This window comes from Sciurus vulgaris (assembly GCF_902686455.1).
Source record: "Sciurus vulgaris genome assembly, chromosome: 10".
NCBI lineage: Eukaryota > Metazoa > Chordata > Mammalia > Rodentia > Sciuridae > Sciurus > Sciurus vulgaris.
Genome location: NC_136470.1, coordinates 70,492,128 through 70,513,012, shown reverse-complemented (window position 1 = coordinate 70,513,012; position 20,885 = coordinate 70,492,128). Strand labels below are relative to the sequence as shown.

Here is a 20,885-nt window from a genome sequence, read left to right as displayed (position 1 = left end):
ATCAAAGCTGGAGGAAATATCAGAAAAGCATTAAGGGAAACTGGTGAGTACAAACAAGTGAAATACAGTTACTGACAAATAGTAACAAGTAGATATGATTTTAAAATCCTTAGTGAAGATGGTGGCATGATGAGTGGATCTCTGAGCTAATAGATACTTTATGGAAATCTGTGATCTCTAATCCATATCCAAAACCCCAGGGTGAGTTTTGTTTAGAATGCAAATATTAGGTAAGCAGGGGGAGAGAAATTAACAAGTTCTGTTAGCACATAGTTTGCTATTGGCTTATACATGCTGCAGCTTTTGCTTAGTAGCATTGGAATGAATATCAAAGCAAGAGAATGTCAGAGAAACACAGAAGTTATTGCAATTAATTTCTGAGCATAAGAATTTAATTTGCACATGTATACGTCTGCAGAGTAAGCATCACCCTTTGTGTTAATATATACTTTGTTATGAACTTCAATTTTCAAATATGTACTAATAAAGACAATAAGACTAGTTCCTATAATAGATCTGTCTTTCATAACTTAGGGATTCTATATGTATCTTAATTGATTTCATAGTTAAAATTAAGGATAGTTGCATCTTATACAGTTTGAACTGCCATTTGTATTTGTAGAGTAAAATGAAAAAAGATATTTCAAGACATTGGGCATCTGGTTCTTGCAATGACAGATTAGCTGGTAGTAGACTTACTTCCATGGAGAAAAGCTGGATTTAAAGCAGTTATTTGCAGGTGTAGAAGACATACTAAGGCATCTAGATATTGAGAACTCAGAACTCAGAAAGAAGAGAAACACATTGAGTGCCCCACCTTCTAGACTGCTTTTCTCCTTGAGACATTTGCCATTTATTAAGTAGCATGTGAGGAGAAGCTAAGAATCCAAATAATAAACGGTTGCTTAAGAGTCAGAGAAACTGAGCAGAATATTCTGCAATCCGGTAGGACTGAGGAGAAAAAAAAAATAGTTGGAATTCAAGGATACCAAATGAGCTAGGACATGAGAGACCACAATCATGGGAAGAACAGAGGCATAGCAGTCAGAGAAATTTTTCTTCTAAGTCATTCACTGATTTATAAGTAACACAGACCATGAGGTAAAAATCCAAACAGGTGCTTAAAAGATGAAAGCTAACCAGAGTTCCTTGAAGTCTTATTGTGCTGGGAAGATAAAAATTGGAGTTGTGGGACCTACCAGGATGGAGGGACCTGAAAAATATCCTAAAGGATTATGCCTAAGCAGTTAGGAGAAACCAAAAATAGATGTAGTTTTACACAATATTGAAATCCAATTCTCAGTCAGCTTAGTCACTGATTATATTAAGGTAATCTGTTTTTATTTTGATAACCTAGCAGAAGCCTTCTCCATATTCTTTGGAGAAAAGAAAATGGTTCAGATCCTCTATATTCTTCATACATGGTTTATGATTTTAAGTGAAACAAAACAAAACAAAAATAGGCATACCAAAATACAGTTTCCAGAAGATGATAAAAGAGGGAGAACTCAGACTCTCTGAGCTGAGAAAACAGTTTGAAGTCTAGGAAGGAAGGCTACTAGAACTCATAGGAAAGAGTACTAGAGAAGAGAAAACCACAGAGAAAATTCCAGAGATTTTCACAGGGCACACCTCGAGTTTAAAGTGATTACTGATCAGTACCTGCATGTGAGAATATTACCTGGGGATGGAGAAAGGACCATGCAGAAGGATTAGAGGAAGAAATACTCATTGCTCACACAGGGCTGGGAAGAGCACCTGCCCCACCAGCCAGACTGGAATGCTCAAACTTCACCAAGTGTTTGGTAGCATGCTCTGAAAGGGCCCTTCCTTACAAGCAGGGAATACTAAACCCAGATTAAGCAGTGCTCTGATCCTGCCTACCAAATCTTAAAAGAAAAACAATCTGAAAGGACCAAGTTGTTTCCAGTTGTTCCCAAGGCAAATTGTTAACTGCATCTTAGAACAAAGCTCAAGAATATTTTGAGGTATTTAGCAATATTAGTACCAGATGAAGCATATTGCAGAGCAAAGAATAAACCAGGGAAAATCATTTTTAAAAATGAGAGTCAATTCTTCAGAAAAATATAACAATACTAAACATTTATGCCTCTAATAACAAAACTTCAAAATATTCAAAATAGTTTCAAGAAGAAAAAGAATAATCCATATGTGTAGCTCAGATTTTTATTAGTTTTCTCTCAGTAATTGATACAAAAAAGAAGACAAAAATAATTAAGGATATATAAGGTAACAATACAATGAACCAACTTGAACTTGTTGATCTTTACAGGACACAATGACAGGAAAATACACATTCCTTTCAAGAACACATGGAACATTTATCAAAGTAGATCATATTCGGAGCCATCAAACAAGACTTGATAAATATAAGGGATTCAAGTCATGCAAAATATGTTCTTGGCCACAATGAAATTAAATCAATAACAGAAATCTTCAAATATTTGGTAATAACATCCTTCAGAATAACGTATGAATCCGAGAAGAAGTCAAAAGGGGTATGAGAAATCAGTTTGGATTGAGTGAAAATGAAAAGTCACATATCAACGACAGTACTTAGGTGGAAATTTACAACATTAAAGTCTTAAATCAATATCTTCAGCTTTCATTTTAAGTAAATAAATGCAAATGAGACTCAAAGTAAGAAGAAGAAATAATATCAAAGCAGAAATCAATAAAATAAATTTATAAAGTATAGAAAATCAGTGACAGCAAATGCTGGCTCATTGAAACAAATCAATAAAATTGATAAACCTATAGACAGAATGATCAGGAAAAAAGAGCATATACAATTTGCCAATATCAGGAATGAGAGAAGTGACATTACTACAAATTCTATATATATTAAAGGATAATAAGAGAACATCATAAATGCTTTGTTCCTATAATTTCATCTTCTTTGAGGAAATGGGCAAATTTTTTGAAAAACAAAAACTTCCAAAGTTCATTCAGGAAATATTAGAGAATGTGAAAGTCTAATCTATTAGACACAAAGTCTCAATGAACTAGGGAATCTATGCAGAATCTGTAGCCAACATCATATTTAATGGTAAAAAGACTCAACACTTTCCCCCCAACATCAGGAACAAGACACAGATATTCACTCTCACACTTCTGTTCGACATAGTCCTGGAGATCTTAGCTAACACAATAAGGCTAAGAAAAAGAAATGGAAGGAACAAAAGTAATAAAACTGCCTTTACTTTTCCTCTATAGACATGACTATATAGAATATTCAATGGAATCTACAAAAGAGTTACTAGAGCTAATTGAGTAAATTTAACTGGGTTTCAAAATACAGTATCAATATCAAACATCAATTGTGTCTCTATGCTAGTGTTGAACAGTTAGTATTGAAGTAAAATAATAACATTGAAAATAAAATATAAAAAACATAGGGCTAAATCTAACAAAAATGTGCAAAAGTCTGTACATTGAAGGCAAAAAAAAAAAAAAAAAAAAAAACCTGAGAAATATAAAGGAGACCTATGTAATTGAGCAGATGTACCTTGTTCATGGGTCCAAAGACTCAATATAGGCAAGATGTCAGTTCACCCCTAATTGATCAATAGATTCAATGCAGTCCCAGGAGAATTACAAATTGCCTTGTCATAGGAATTAATTACCCCAAAAATTGATGAAAATGTCTAGTACCAAGAATAAACAAAATAACTTTAAAAATATAAAGAATATTATTGAAGAATTACTACCTGGTCATTGTTTTGAATGCAAGAATGATTTCACAGAGGTGTATGTCTATGTCAAAACTCATGAAGTTGACACTTTAAATGTGTGCAGTTTTCGTCATTTATACCTCATGTTTTAAAAAGCTGATCAATGGGAAATGGAATGGTAAAACGTTACAAGTACGGAAACAGAACACAAATAGTCATATAAGACATTTTAAACACATTTTAAGTACATAATTACCTTAAGTATAAATAGATTACTCCAATTAGAGATATTGGGAGACTAAATTATAAACATATTCCAAATTATTACTAAATTGTTTGGATTGGTTTGTCATAGCCTTTCATTTGGTTGTCATAGCCTTTGTCATCTTGGTGTATCATGCTTTATTTGTGGGTAGACACAAAGAAATATTTACATTGATGAGAAAACTCTAAGGAAAATATTAATTTAAAAATATTGTATCCCTGGTTTCAGCTGAGTTGTGGTTTGAAATGAGGCTCTTCACTTGGGGTGATGGGTTTGGTGGGTGACCTGTGATCCCTCTTCATCTTGTTTGTCTGATGTTGTATATTCGTAGACTTTTTCAGGAGACAGTCCATAGCTTTCATTAGTATCTTTTGATCAAAAATATTTAAGGATCATGACTTGAAGAATATAAGAATTAAGCGCTGTTCTAAATATCTAATTTCTCAACAGTACTTCCGTAAAATTAATTTCTAGAGAATCATCAACTGACTTGATCTACATTATGTGTGTGTGACCTTCATCAAAGTAACCTGGAGTAACAAGCCAAATGTTATTCCAAGGATTTGAGTGATTCAAACTTCAATGAAAGCTCTCTATTTCTTATACTGGACTGGGCTTCTCATGGTATGATTCCCAGACTAGCAGCAGCCATAGCAGCATCCCACCAGGATTTGTTAGAAATGTAAATTCTCAGGCTCCAGTCCAGATCCACTGAATCAGAAACTCTGGAAGTGGGGACCAGCCATAAGTGTTTTTAAAGTAGCTCTTTAGCTGATGCAAATGTGCATTGAGTTTGATAATCACTGCATTAGACTACTTAGAAAATTCTTCCATGCGAGGTTTAGAATAGTTTGTAAAGGAAGTGGCTCAGAATGACGAGTCTAATGTTGATAGTTTATATTTTCCATCTTTCTCCTCAAAGAGCCCAAACCACTGTCATACAGGCATCTTGGGTTGCACAGCAATGCTGAACAACAGTTTAGAGAAGTCCAATGTCCTGCTGAAATTGGAATTTAGAGACACAGCATGTGAGTTCACTTGTAAAAATTCTGACCAGAAGACTATTCAGGGGCGAAACTCCGTTAATTCCAAGGGCTTTGGCTCTTGGCTGTCAAGGTGGGGTAGAACTTCATTCTCATGAACAGACAGACCCTTAGGAATGAGGTCTTATTTTTTTCCAGCTGTGTGAACCCTCATAAAACATCCTGTAGCTAAGTGCTCAATATCACTCAGCTCAGTTTGCAAAGTAGGTTAATGATTTCACTCTTTCTATGTTCTGAGTATCCAACAGAACAGGGATCTCAGCTACAGTAGTATAAAACTTGAGCTGTCCATAACTAGCCTTTGAAACCTTCAAGTGATCTTTTCTCTGGTCCTACTGTTGCCTGAAGCTTGATTTGTTATGACACCTGCCTGTTGGGTTGATGAGAAATAGCATAGGGTACTTCACAGCAGTTCTCATTAAAAGAGGGCAGCCAAGTGGAATTCATTCTTGGCTCTTAATAGTTTTCAAATGAGAATTTTATTGCATATTAATGAGCACTAATTGACATTTGTGACTGTTTTTTATGGAAATCATGCACGTATGATTTGCATAAGAGTACTAAGTGCTTTTAGATAACTCTGAAAAGTTAGTGAGGGTTTTTCTATGGTGCTGCTTTTCTTTTTTTCAATTCCCAAACCCTATCCCCTGGAATAGTGTTGAATATTAACAAGTCCATGGGATCCAAATATAAGGCAGTAGGGACTCACAGACCAGTTTGTGTGGTTGTGCCAGCTTGTATTAGAGAGTCGGAAAAAAAGGTCAGTGCAGGTCTCTCAAAGCAGGAGATGTACCCACAAGTAGACAGGGAGAACCTTCCAGTCCTCGTTCTACCTTCACGAGTCAACTTTCCTGCTTCTCCTAAGTTATAGGAGTATTCAGTTGATCCTGAGGATTGTTCCTAGAACTATATAATATGTAATTTTTACTGAACATCTTTAAGTCATGTCAACAAAAGTGTATTGATCACCAACTATGCATGAGGCCCCAAGCAAGGTGCTAGAGCAAGACCATGGTGACTTTTTCCCGGCTATAACCCTGGCTCTTAGCTCTGTGGCTACCAGTTAACAGTTATCAATCAATGTTTATTGAATTAATGAATAATCTGTAATTGTTATTCTTACGAAATCTGATTTTAAATACAGCATTAAAGAGGGTTGTACTTTATGTTAGAAGAAACATCAATGATTCAGAACTTGATATTCTGTTGGGAAATTTAGATAAATAGAGTAAAGACTGGTTATATATATTCCAAGTCTCCTGTGTAAATGAACCCTCTAAATTGTGGGAATGAAAGAAGCCACTATTTATTGACAATCCAGTATTTATCAAGTATTTTTACATACATCTTATATATCATATGATTTAATCATCAACAAAATCTATAAGATATAGAGAGTGTTATCCCCATTTTCATGAGCAGACAACAAAGACTTATGAAGTGACTTAGCTCAGGCATCACAGTTAGAGAATCATGGAGATGAGACTTAAATTCAACCTAGGCTTTGTCTACTAAGTTGTTTCTTATTATGTTGGGTGCTCCTAGAATATATACTGGGGTAGAGGGGTGAATTGACCCTGGGGCCCCCAGGGTGTGCCCTGCACTCAGTTGACCTATTGTTTATAGAAAACCTACTGTTACAACACTTTCCTAGGTCCTGTGGGAACCCAAACTTATAACCAATCTGGATCACTATAATTCTGAAAATAAAAGTTTAATAACTGTAGAGCAGAAAGGTAAATCGAGATTTAGCAAAAGAAAATTTACAAGTAGCGTGAAACTAAAAGGTTGAGTATAGCATTCTAGAGTGCGGAGCAAAAATGTTCTCCATATTGTGACCAGATCACTAACTATGAGCTGGGAAGGAGGGGAGAGGCTTTGAAACACAGGGATCAGGAGGAGTGGGGAGGAGTCCAAGAATATATCCAATGCTCCAGAGTCCCCAAGCTTTGTTTCTCTGAGATCCACAGCAGACTGAAGGAGTGAATCAGGTCCATTCCCCATGACCCGCCCCTGCCCAGGGCCACACAGTGACTCCATTCTGCTTGTAAAATCCCTGGAGAAGGGTGTGTGTTGGGAGCAGCCATCTCTCCTCCCCTGCTTCTCCCTCAGGTGAGTCAGAATTCCCTGAACAAACCCTGTTCCAGGGTCCTTGGGATAACTATTCAGATACCAGGAAAGTATGTGGGAAACAGAGGCACTTTGGACTTTAAGAAGAAACTGTTACCATGTTTCCCTCTTTGATGAGGCAATCTGAGGTGGGGTTTTGTTTGTTTTTGTTTTGTTGTCTTGTTTTTGTGGTCCTGGGGATTGAACCCGGGGCTCTCTACCACTGAGCTATACCTCCAGCCCTTTTCATTTTACTTTGAGACAGGGTGTTGCCAAGTTGCCCAGGCTGACGAAGAGCTTGCGATCCTCCTACCTCAGTCTCCCAAGTAGCTGAGATGTGCATCATCACACCTGGTTAAATCTGAGCTTTTGAGGAACAGATTCAGTTCACTTTATGTAGTTGGGGGAAAGCATACAAGTTTCAACATTGATGTGCTCCTAAGAAATATTGTTTTCTCTTCCACCGTGTACCTTCTCTCTTGGGCCTGCTCCTCAAACTTCTAACCACACTCTTAGATGGTCACACCTTTCATCCTGCCTGCTTCAGTGGCCTCCACTGGTCCTAGACCCACTCTGTGGTCAAACTTTCCTTTCTTCTGGTTACCACCCTGACCCAGTTCCCTTCTACACACACACATAGAGTCTTCATCTTCCCTCCCCCAAGTTCAGACCTCTACCCCCGCTATCCCAAATATGTGAAAAGCCAACTGCATCTTCTTTTTTAGAGGTTCTTTAAAATAGTGTAAAAAGAATACTGAACTTGGAAGATCTGAACTCTCTTCCTATGACCATTATGTGACTCAGCCTTTCCCTTAACTTCTGTGGAACTCAGTTTCCTCACCTACAAAACGAAGAGATTGGACTTTGTGATATCCAAAATCACTACCAGCTCCAACATTCTGTGCCTCCTTATCTACTTTCCCTGACCAAACTATCTTTTCTTATATATGCAGTATTTTCCCACCTTCATTTCATGCTCATTTCCTCTTAGAAAGTATTTAAAATTGTGAGTTATGAGGATCTGTGTGGCAGGTGGTCTTTGGGGAAAGTTTAAACTCCCTCTGCCCCACTTGCACTTACTGGCTGCCCTCAAGAGAAGCAGTGTATGCTCAGGCAACAGAAATGATATTTACTATGATTGACCAATATTCAGGAGTTTTGTAAATCCACTACCAGAATACAACACAGTACATTCAAATGCAATTAAAAATGCATTTTTACATTTCCCATTATTTATAGTTAACCATGTAATTGCTGTCTATACTAACATAGTGAATGAAATGCTAATACTTCAGACAATATTGGTGCCAGAGTAAGAATCTGGAGAAAAAGGAACACTTATACACTAATGATGGAATGTAAATTAGTACGACCACTATGGAAAATAGTATGGAGGTTCCTCAAAAAGCTAAAAATACCTGGGTGCAGTCCTGTGATCCTAGCAGCTCAGGAGGCTGAGGCAGAGAATCGAGAGTTCAAAGCCAGCCTCAGCAATTTAGTGAGGTGCTACGCAACTCAATGAGACCCTGTCGCTAAATAAAATACAAAATAGGGCTGAGGATGTGACTCCTGAGTTCAATCCCCAGTATCTCCCCAAAGGAAGATGCTCCTGAGTTCAATCCCCAGTATCTCCCCAAAAGCTAAAAATAGAACTACCATATGATCCATCCATACCACTTGTGTGTACATGTCTGAAGGAAATGAAGTCAGTATGCAGAAGACTGCATGCCCATGTTTATTGCAGAACTGTTCACAATGGGTAAGGCATGAAATCATCCAGTGCCCATCAACAGATGATTCTATAAAGAAAATATGGTTTATATACACAATGTTGTATTATTCAGTGATAAAAAACGAAATCATGTCATTTGCAGGAAAATGGTTGGAATGGACTACAACATGTTAAGCAAAATAAACCAAGTATGTCATGCTTTCTCTTATATGAGAAATTGGGTGGGAAAAATGATCTGAAAATAGAAGAGGTACTGTTTGAGTTGGGGAATGGGGTTATGGGGGCAAGGACAGAAAGGAGGGAAGGAGAGGGTAGAAGGGGGTGTGGATAAGATTAAAGAATGATATATGCATGTCACAGGGAGCCCATTAATTTGTACAATCAATATGTGTTAATGAATATAATTTTAAAAATTATTGATGCCAGAGAAAATTTACTGAACATCTAGTATAATACCATTATTGTTGGGTTGAATAAAAGCATCTTTGCATAAATTTGCATGTAGGTCTGCATTACCTCTTTTAAGAGTAACCTAAAATTGAGAAATTTCAAATAATTTATCTATTTGTTCACACTGGGCAGAAGAATCCCTATTACTCCAACTGCCCCTTCTTCTGATTTTAATATTAAACATTCAGTGCAGCTGGGCATCACTCATGCCTATAATCTCAGCACTCCAAAGAATGAGGCTGGAGGATTGCAAGTTCAAGACCAGCCTGGTCAATTTATTGAAACTCTATCTCAAATAAAATGAAAAGGGCCAGGATTATAGCTTCATGATAGAGCACTTGCCTGGTCATGTGCAAAGCCCTGGATTCAATCCCTGAAATACAGGGTGAGAAAGAGAGAGACATAATACTATTCATAAGATGAAAATGTATTTCATAGGAGGAAAAATTTATACCATGAGTCCTCATGAAGGAATCACTAAGTTAATACTGTAGCCCACACCCTTAACAATATCCTATTAATGCCTACAATGCTAAATTCATTCATTCATTAAATAAGCATTTAGTGAGTGCTGACCATGTGCTGTGTGTTTCAGTGCATTGCAGTAATTATTCTTTCTGATGGTCACACTGTCCTGTTGTTGGCCAATGGGACCAATTAAATGGAGTCCTGCATCCTTTTGACATGATTCTGCAGTTTCTGATTTTTTTCCCCCTAGTGATAAGATATCCCAGTCTCATCTTGTGTATATTCGCTCATAACTCAAAGTGGCTGCTTTGATACAGTAAACTGATATCTTTTCATGAAAAGTGGTTTTTGAGAACAAAATCTGGGTAAGTTGGAGTGCTCATTGTTTCTGGGTTGTCATTACTTCCAAGATTCAGTGAACAGTTTAGGAAATATTAATATCTTAGAGAAATATAAATTTCAGTCCATATTGATATTTCTCATTTAAATCAAAGTTTTAAAGGTTTTTACTCAACTGATTTTTTTTAGTTGTACATGGATACAATAACTTTATTTTATTTATTTATTTTTATGTGGTGCTGAGGATCAAATTCAGTGCCCCACACATGCTAGGTGAATGCTCTACCACTAAGCCACAACCCCAGCTCCCTCAACTGATTTTATTTTATGTGCAACTCTTTTCTCTTACTTTGAAGTCTTGTTTCCCAATGACATGAACACAATTATTTATTTGCTTTACTCTAATAGATACATATATGTATATGTGTATGTATGTACATAAAACAACAGAAAATACCCACCTAATGGAGATTAAGACTTATTTGTGGATATTTTTTGCTCTTGGAACATTTGATAAAATTACTGTTACTTAAAATAATCCTCTATGTGGTTGTGCTGTCAACTTTATATACAAATAGGCTAATTTATTTCTCATTTTGACTTTGACTTTGAAGGATTGCTTTTCTTCTTTTGGATTTAATTTTGTCTTTAAATTATGTAAAATATTTTGTTGATTTCAGAATCAAAACCATAAACATGAGAAGTCTGTTTTGCCACCCTGTGCCCTTTGCTTTGTTATTTTACTCCCCTATGGGCAATCAATGCTTAATCCTTCCATTATTTATTTTTGAAAACAAGTTTTGATGACCTGTGTGTATCCCATCTCCTCTTTTACACAACAGGTAGCATTCTATATACATTTTGCTGCATCTTACTTTTTTGTGTCATTTTTATTAACAATATATCCTAGAAATCATAGCACTATGTGCAGTATCTCAGTGTTTAAAAATTGAGCAATTCATCATTCTTTTAAAATCATCTGTCATTTATTTTAAAAGGCAAAAGAGTGATTTTTCTCAGGGGAAGAGGCAAGGCAGTAAGTGGGAGTGGGTGGCCTGGAATGAATATGCCAGAGTATTAATGATTAAATTTGGGTGCTTGTTATTCTCTTCCCTATACTTTTCTGAGTTTTAAGAATATCTAAGAATTTTAAAAAACAATTCTAAACATAAATGCACACCAAGACAACAAAGGAAAACTTAGGAATCACTGAAATATGAATATCCAATGGGATTAGATCAAAGAGGGAAATTTGAGGTGAGGATGCACCTGGGACAGCTTTGTCGAAGGTGTAACCAGATGTGAACAGAGAACCCTAAATACTCCATGAAGGCTACCAGAAATTGCTGAAGAAAGGAGGAAAAACAAATCCTCCCCAAATTTAGTTGACTTAGCCAATAATTGTCAGTTGACTCTGAGTAGTGCCACTTTTTTCTTTTTAATTTGATGGTGGTGTTGGAGAGTGACCCAGGGCCTTACACATGCTAGGCAAGCCCTAGCCCGAGAGCCACATTCCCAGCCCTAAAGTTATCAGTGCCACTCTTGTTCCTTGCAATAGCAAAAGAGAGATTGTCATGGAAGGCTGTATCAATTTTCCTTTATAGAATCAGCCTTTAATTTATAAGGCCGAATATAAACCTCATTTACTATCTCTTCATTTCTCTTCTGGCATTCTCAAATGCTCTTTCTTTGCTTACCTTTTCCTTCATTATCCCAATGCCTTTAAACAAATTATTTCACTTATTTATGTATTATGTCCATATATGATTGTTTGAATCCCCACATTGTAATACAAATTCCAAAAAGGTAGCAGCCTTATTTTCACCAGTATATTCCAGTTGCCTAGAACAGATCCTGTTGTATTGTTGGCGCTTAAAAAAATTCATTGAGTGAATAATTGTGACAATAGAGGGAATGTGTAACCATGGAGTTCTGCATTAATATACATACATGATCCCTTTATCCATTCATCTCTTCACTTTCTAGCCCCAGAACTCTGTCATGATTCAGTTTTATTATTAGTAATGCAGGCTCCAACTCATCTAGAAATGAGACTATAAACCAGTGAAAGGATAAATGATATGGGTGTAAAGGAAATTCAGTATGTGTATATTTTCCCAATAGGTACATGCTTATGAGTAGTTTCATAAAATAGCAAAAACAATTATTTTACATTTACTTACACATTTACCATTTCCAGAACTCTGAATTCCTTTGCATTTATCCATATTTGCATCTGTTATCATTTTACTTCTGCCTGAAGAATGTCCTCTAAGTTTTTTTGTTAGTTCATGACTCAGATTTTGTCTGAAAATGTCTGCATTTTGTCTTCTTTTTTTCCCCACCAATCAAATATGTTTGGAAGAATCAAGTATATTATAAAGTTAACAGTAAATTAATTGGGAGATTCAATTTTTTAACTTTTTATTGTCCAAACTCTAATTATAGAATTTCAACATTATATTGAAAAATATGTAAAAATTTGCTTAATAATCATTTCTGAGTTTTACCTTCATTTCTGAAAGACATTTTCAGGGAGTATTGTATTTTGGATTGCCTTTTGGGAGCGGAGCAGCACTTGAAAGATATCATTCCATTCCTTCTGGCTTGCATAGTTTTTCATGAAAAATCTGTTGTAAGCCTTAACATTGTTCCTCTGTACATGATCTGGGCACTCCCAAAATTTTATCTTCATCACTTATTTTGAGCAATTTTATTAAAATTTGCCTTGTTTTTCTGTTTTAGGCTTTGTTTGTTTGTTTAGTTTATTCTGCTTGGGGCTTTTGAACTTGGAGTCTATAGGTTTTAATCAATTGTGAAAAATTTGATCATTATTTCTTTCAGATATTTTTCTACCTCTCCCTCCTCCTTTATCCTCTGAGGCATTGATAACATGGAATGTTAGGCCACTTTCTGGGCCCTGGGTTCAATCTCCAGCACCACACACACACACACACACACACACACACACACACACACATACAAAAGTTCCTAAAATGGATATTGATAGGCTGAAGGGGTCCTCACATTTTCAAAATTCTATTCCATTGAATGTAGTCCATCCAAGGAGACATTAAGAACATGCTTATATAAGACTCTAGAGAACAGGAAGCCAACCAGTGCATATTCTGCAAAGAGGAGGGTGGGTCACTGGAGAGGGAAATGTCCCTGATACTTCCAAAAGAAGCCATGTATGGTCAGCCAGATCCTGACCCATCCTGAAAGAAGGCACTGGCAAAGGAAAGCTCAAGGAGCCAAGAGGCTTTACACACATCTCCAAGAGTGATCTCTGAGGAATCTCAGATGACTCTTTAAGGGTAGATAGGAGCGAGGTCAGTTTTGACCAACTTGGTCCTAAACACCTGGCAAGAGAGTATAGCCTAAGCATGGTCCCACATGGACATTTAAAAGGAAAAACAATGTTTTTAAAAATGTGACTTAAATGTACACTTGTGTCAGCCCTACCAAAAGTAAGTGAAGCTGGAGGCTATAGAGGAAGCATTCTTGAGTGGGAGTGCCTAATAATAATGACCATAAAGAACTCTAGAGTCACAAGTTTGTCCTGAGTTAATTTGAGCCTGAACTCATGGACCTACAAATATTCCTAACCTCCTACACTGATAAACTGGGTCTGTTTTCCACTGATATGATTATGAGTTACTGTCTTCATGGTTTTTGGAGACTGGTTGAAATGCTAATTATGTTGTGCTAATTTTTTACAAAAAAAGTAATGCTTTGCTGTATTGTTTATTATTGTCTTAGCATGCTCCCTCCCTATGTATACCTTCTCCAGTCACCTGCTGTCTGCCACTGTGGACCCCTGGACTGCAATGATGCTGAATACACTTAAGTGTCCACACCCCATCTTATGGAGAACAAAGACTTTGTGTTACTTCCCCCAACTTTGCCCTCTTTCAGCAGGAAGCAGCTTGGAGACGTCATTGTTCATAGAAATGGAATGTAGAAATTGACAGTGACAAAATTTAACAGTGGTCTACTCTATGCTTTGAATATAGCCCTTGCTGCTCTGCCACTGCAACTTATTTCTAAAATAGACAATTCTTTCTCTTCCTCTCTCCCAACTCCTCCCTGGTCTCTACCCCTCCCTGATCTTAGGAGAAGCAGGATTACCTTTCTTCCCCATTTTAGGCAGATTTATGTGTCCTTGAGTAAACAGGTGCTAAGCAACTCAGTGAGACCCTGTCTCTAAGTAAAATATAAAATAGGGCTGGGGATGTGGCTAAGTGATTGAGTGCCCTGAGTTCAATCCCTGGTACTTCCCCCCCCAAAAAAATCTGAGACTCGCAGTGTCAATCAGGGCCTCTCAATCTTAGCACAATTGGCATCTAGGGATGGATAGTTCTTGGTTGTTTGGATCACTCTACAAATGTTTAGCAGCATCCTTAGCCGCTGCCCACTGGATGTCTGTTGCACTCTCCTCCCAATTTTGACAACCACAGGTGTCTCTGGTTATTGCCAGATGTCCCCTGGAGGTACAAAATTGCCCTACTTGAGAATCACTAGTGTGGATGCACCATGGTGTGTCACACTCCAGGGCACCACCACAGAAGTACAGCTCGGGAACTAAAGCTGGAGAAACCCAGGTCAGTCTACAGTGTCTGCCCTGTGTACAGTGTACACTGGGAGGACATTGACCTTGGAATGCAAACTACTTGATACAAGTCTGCCTCCGCAGATTTGGAACAAGGTTCTCCACTTCTCTGCTCAGTTTACTTATTTGAAAATGAGGAATGCTGTTGTTTATGCCATACAACACTGCTGAGTGAGAACAAAGTGAGGTTTTTAGATATATAGAAATACCTAGACACAAACACATACTTCTTCCATATAGGGATACATACACATGGATTTAATAACGATTCATATATAAGTGTACTTAATTTGCCAATATGATTAAAAGAGCAATATAAAAAAAATACATCTTCCAATCCATAATGTAGTATAGTCCTCCCTGTGGTTTGTGATATTGCTCTCTGCTAGAAGGCTTAATAGGGAATGTCTAACTTTAAAAAATAGAAAAAGAGTGATTTTTCAACAATTAAAACCTTAACTAAATTAGAATGCAAATAGAAAGGTTTTTATATTTGCTTCTTAATTTTGCATTCAGTAATCTGTCTAGACTGCACAAGAATTAAATGTCTTTGATGGGAGATAGTGGATTTTCATTCTCTTGGGATTTCATTGTAATGAACCTGGTAAATAATTCAGGAACATATTAGAGGCCAATGGATGGGCAACACCTGGTGCTGTATTGTTCACGCCTAAGCACACAGAATCTAAGATGGCATTCTACACCTCTCAGTATTGTTCTGTCTTAAACATGCGTCCTATGCTCAGTGGCTATAGAAATAATAGTAGTTAATATTTTTATCCAATTTTCCTCCACAATCAAAGAATATGGTGCTATGCTACTTCAAAAACACAAAATAGAAGTGGCATCCTCCAAATTGCCTCAGTCAAATTCCAAATCTATTTGCTCTATTAAGGGATGGATTGCTTTAAAGCATTAGATTAGTAGAAAAGATTGTTTTTCTACTGAAAGATTTCTTTTCAGTTGCTTTACTACTTGTCTTAATTTGAGCCTTTTTGCCTTTCTGCCTTTGCTCTTCAACGTTGAGCTCCTTTGGAGATGACACCATTCATATTGAAAGCATCTTCTGAGAGAAATAATATCATCCTTGACTACTCATTTAGAAGGAATTTCTACAACTCAGTTCTTCTTCCTACTATTACCTGAGGAGCCTATCTAAACTCTGTCAGTAAATCTTTTTAAAAACAAGCACACAAACTGGGAGTGGCAACACACACTTATAATCCCAGTGACTTGGGAGACTAAGGCAGGAGGATTGCAGGTTCAAGGCCAGCCTCAAGGGATTTAGCAAGGTCCTAAGTGAAACCCTGTCTTAAAATAAAAAATAAAAAGGGCTGGGGATGCGGCTTAGTGGTGCTTAACCACTAGATTCAATCCCTGGTACCAAAGAACAAAAAACAAACAAACAAAAAAATAAGCCATCAAGAACTCTCAAAAGCCACCCTCCCTCACTGGGCATAGATTGTTCTTCCACACTCTGAGAGAACAAGAGGTAGAGTGACTGATCATGTATGGAGACAGCATGGGGCACTAAGCCCAGCACCACCCAGGAACAGACTGAGATTAAGCCAGAAGCTGCATGGAAAGATCTTAGAAGAACAGAAGTTTTCCTAGGAGGGAAGGATGGATGATATGTCTTACATGTCTGCTGTAAAGTTTTCACAGTAATGGGCCATAAAAGGAATCTGAAGAGAGACTGCAGAGCTCTTTACCTAGAAATTACAAGATGTGCTTTATCTTTGTTTTTAAAGTATTGTTTATTATAGTGGTTTAAAAATATACTAAAGTATTTTTATATCTCAAAACTTTGTAATATATAAGTATATAACTATACATTAAAATATAATTGCATATGATAAAAACTATTAAAAATATCTTTAAATTTGTGTTTGTACTTGTTAACCCAATTGCTTTCCTTTCTTCAAGGCCCAGTGTGACAGTATTTGGAACAGTGACTGCCCTCTGGTGGTGAGCCAGAATCGTCACTTTCTGTGACCTAAAGGTTACCAAGATGACCACTCTTGGCACATGTGGTACCCTCTAGCAGCAAGGGACCAGTTGAAGGATGTCTGATGTTGGAGTATGTCTGATGAAGGAGCCTAAGGAAATAAGCCTTTGCTTCCTCCCGAATTGGTTATTGATTCCGGATTTCAAGCCAGGAGCCAGCTCCAAAATGGGGCCTCTGAAGAAAAGATTGGAGTTGCTTTTGTGTTTTAGTCAAAGGTCTGCCTCCTTACCAGTGGATGACCAAGACTGTAAATAAGTGCACACCAAGAGGGCATGCGGTGACATGGAGCCTGAAATAAACTGCTCTGAATTTTGTGACAGTTTTCCTGGCCAGGAACTGGATCAGAGGCCCCTTCATGATCTCTGCAGGACAACAATTGTAAGTGAGCAGTCAAGGGGCATCAGGGAGCTCAGATACATATGTTGTTGTTGTTGGTAGTGAGGTGGGGGAGGAAGGAGATGAGGAGAAATGCCCAAACAACACATGTATTTCCCAGCATTGGTGCTGATCTGTAGAACATCCTTCATTCCTAACAACTTCTCTTTCCTCTTCTTTAGACCTCTTCCCAGCACAGCAGTAAGACTGTCCCTTCATTATCTCCTGCCCTCTTGGGTGTTATTTGGACTTTTCTCAGCTGTGGACTACTTCTGATACTCTTCTTCCTTGGCTTCACAATTCGCTGCAGGAAGAACAGGTAAGCAGCCCTGCCCCCAGTTCCTTATCGCCTATGGCCTTAACTGAAACCTAGAGTCCTAACATCATTTTGACACCACAAGCAGCCAGCCAGTATCAGCAAAGTTTGTCCCCCACTGTGGCAGCGAGTCACATGAAAAGTTCCCTCTGAAATACTTAGTAGTACAATTCCCTACAGAGCAGAGAAAGCTCTAGCCCAATATTGTACCAATTACTACACTGAGTATCCAAGGAAGAAAATGAGGAACCTCTCTCCATACAGGAGGGACAGTCCTTCTAAGAAGATGAGGTATTTGTATGAAAAACAGAGACCCTATAGAGAAAAATGTCCAAAACAACATAAAAGTGTGTGGACTTCACAATGGAATCAGTCTGGGTTAAGGTTTTCACAGGAACAGTGAAGTTTTGCTGCTTGGCTCTTCTGCTAAACAATCCTGGTGGACTGGGACATCACTGGTGCATCAGGGTAAGCATCTGTGGTTCCCAAGCCTGGCAAAAGAAGCAATTGATAACTTTTCTGAAGGAACACACAGACTCTTGCCTTTACTGCTCTTTAATCCTTCCCTTGGAGCCCATCCCATCTCTCCCACCTCAACACTGTACCCTTATCCAGCCCCACTGTTCCAGTCTGCTTCTGGAGATGCCTGCTTCAGCTCCCTCTCCTTCAGCTCCCTCTCCCTGCCCTCCGACTGACTTCTGGTTAGAGCTCACAGTCAGAATTCAACCACGGCCCCAGAGGCCAAGCTCATCCAGCCTCACACCTGGTAATGATCAAGTGTGTTATGCTCCATTGTCTATGATAGATTTGGCACTTAGATAAGGATCAGTCCCTTGGATTTGTCTAGCAAGAATTTTGGGGTGCCACTTGCCATTTTAGGCACCACAGACAGGGAATTGTTAAGCAACATTGATTTGATTGGCTAGGTCAACCTCAGCATGTGACATGTGACACTCAACTTGGAATATACCCCGAAGCTGCCTCAGCCACTTTTCATTCTATTTCTCAAACATACTAAGCTTTCACTCAAGGTCTTTGTGCTTTCTGTCCCCTTATTGTTTCCTCTGTCTGACAGTTTTCTCCAGATCTTCCTCTGATCCATTCCTCCTCATCTTATAGGTCTTGGCTCCAGTGTCACCTCTTCAGAGAAAACTTCTCTGACCATCTTATCTGAAGGAGCCTCTCTACCCAGTGATACCCCACCCATCTCATTCCATATACAATCACCATGTTTTATTTTGTGTGATGATCTGATATTACTCTGCTGATTGAATCGTCTCTTTTGTCAGTATCCCTTCCCAGAATGTAAAGCCTGTGAATTCAGGGACCTTATCTGTTAGGCTCACCTCTGTGCCTCCAGCAATTAGAACAGATTCTGGAACATTATGGGAACTAAATAAACAGTGTTCAGTTATCTTGAGAATAAGGATATTTATATCCTAACATTGACTGCCACCATGAAAGTGACTGGGAAAATCATTCATTTCAAGGTTAGAACAATAGAGTAACAGTCTCTTCAACTACAACACATTTCTTTTTTTTTTTTTTTCAATTTTTTGTTGTTAGTTGTAGATGGACAAAATACCTTTATTTTATTTTATTTTTTTAATTTATGTGGTGCTAAGGATCAAACCCAGTGCCTCATGCATGTGAGGCAAGTGCTCTACCACTGAACTACAACCCCAGCCCTGCAACACATTTCTATAATGCAAATTTAAACCTGATTGACAAATAAGAAAAAGATATCGACATTTCATATACCATTTTTTCCTCCAGCAAGTCAGTAGTTTAAAGCACTCAGTGGCAAGTTAACGAGGAAGGCCTACACTGAGAATACTATGTCAGTGCCTTCCTGTTGTGCAAGTAATAGCTGGCTTAATGACTTCAGAAATTGAGTCTTTCCTTCACATGAAGTTCTATGTATAGATGAATAAACAGAAGAGACATTTATCTTATATTTAAAACTGCAACTGACTATTGAAGAAAGCACAGATCAGAGCATATTTTTAATTTTACTGACAATGTTATCTATTGGCAGTAAATACTCTAGGACCTATCCTTGAGATTGGAGGCTATAGAAATCAGCTGTCATCCTGGTTGTAAATGGTAGTGGGTATTTACTGAGCACTAATATTTTAATTGGGACATTTATTATTTTATTAGTACTTATTATGAAGTTGAATGTGTTTCAAGCATTAGGGCCCCACCATAATTTTCTTCTAACCCATTATTTTTATATGCAGTTTTACAGAATGCAAGGCTTATCAAGCATTTGTATATCCTGTTAAAACATAAAACACCTACAAATAGCATTAACATGAAAATATCTGTATTTCTTTCATTTTATTAAAAGTTTTGCTGCCTGTTCTTTGCAGTGGAAGCACGACTTGGAGGCACTGTGAATAAAAATACATTTTTCAATTAAGTAACTTACAAGGTCAGACAGGAAATATAAAATAACTAATTTTCATAAGTGCTTTATTGAACTATAAAATTTGTTCAAAGGTGCAGCATCACAGTTCGATGCTCCATGTCATTTCAGTTCTGTGGTCTCTAAGTGTGTGTGGTGTGTGTGTGTGTGTGTGTGTGTGGGTGTGTACTTGCATATGAATGCACATGCTAGAGAAAGAAAACCCTTTTGACAAAATAAAATAATACAATAATGTTTAAGTTCAGTTGCAGATACTTTATTTTTGGTAAAAATTTTAAAATATAATCTACAACAGAAAATCAGTAAAAAATATAGGAAATTTGAACAATCCAACCAACCAACTTGACCTAATTGGCATTTATACAACCCTTCACCCACCAACAGCAGACCTCAAATTTCTTTTCAAGTACACATGGAACATTTACCAAGATAGAGCATATTCTGGGCCATAGAAAATGTTTCACTAAATTTTAAAAGATTCAAGTCATACAAAGTATGTTCTCTGAATACAATAGAATTAAATTAGAAAGCAATAACAGAAAGATCTCTGGAAAATTTTTAAATATCAGAAGCTAACTAGAACACTTTTGAAAAAACTCATGTTCAGAGAAAAGAGAAAAAAGAAAATTAGAAAGTGTTTGGGACTGAATGAAAATGAAAAGGCAACATATCAAAATTTGTTGGATGCCTTTAAAAGTGGTACTATTTAGAGGACTAAACTCTGAAGTTTAGAAAGAAGAAAGGCCTTAAATCAATGACCTTACCTTCCAACATAGAAAAAGAAAAGAAAAAAAAAAAAAACTAAACTAAATAGAAAAAAGGAAATGATAAAGATTAGCAGAAATTGATAAAATGGAAAACAATAGGGAAAAAAACAACAGCTAAACCAAAAATTGAATCTTTGTGAAGACCAATAACACCGACCAGCCTATAACCAAACAATCAGGGAAAGAAACAGAGAAAGAGAGAGAGGGGAAATATAATTATGCCAAATAAGGAATGGGAGAGGTGACATCATTATAGATTCTACAGATATTAGAAG

At 37.3% G+C, this 20,885-nt stretch overlaps 1 protein-coding gene across 2 annotated transcripts in view; it reads left to right on the top strand.

Annotated features, from left to right (window-relative positions):
- GPR156 (G protein-coupled receptor 156) overlaps positions 1 to 20,885 on the top strand; it is a 90,952-nt gene that overhangs the window by 9,686 nt on the left and 60,381 nt on the right. The window contains exons 2-4 of one of the 2 annotated variants that reach the window (XM_079155298.1): positions 4,905 to 4,988; positions 16,640 to 17,099; positions 17,279 to 17,415. In XM_079155298.1, the coding sequence (XP_079011424.1) occupies positions 17,004 to 17,099; positions 17,279 to 17,415 (233 nt within the window). In that variant the 5' untranslated portion in view covers positions 4,905 to 4,988; positions 16,640 to 17,003. The remainder of the gene's footprint in view (positions 1 to 4,904; positions 4,989 to 16,639; positions 17,100 to 17,278; positions 17,416 to 20,885) is intronic. The other variant, XM_079155297.1, reaches the window with a different exon arrangement.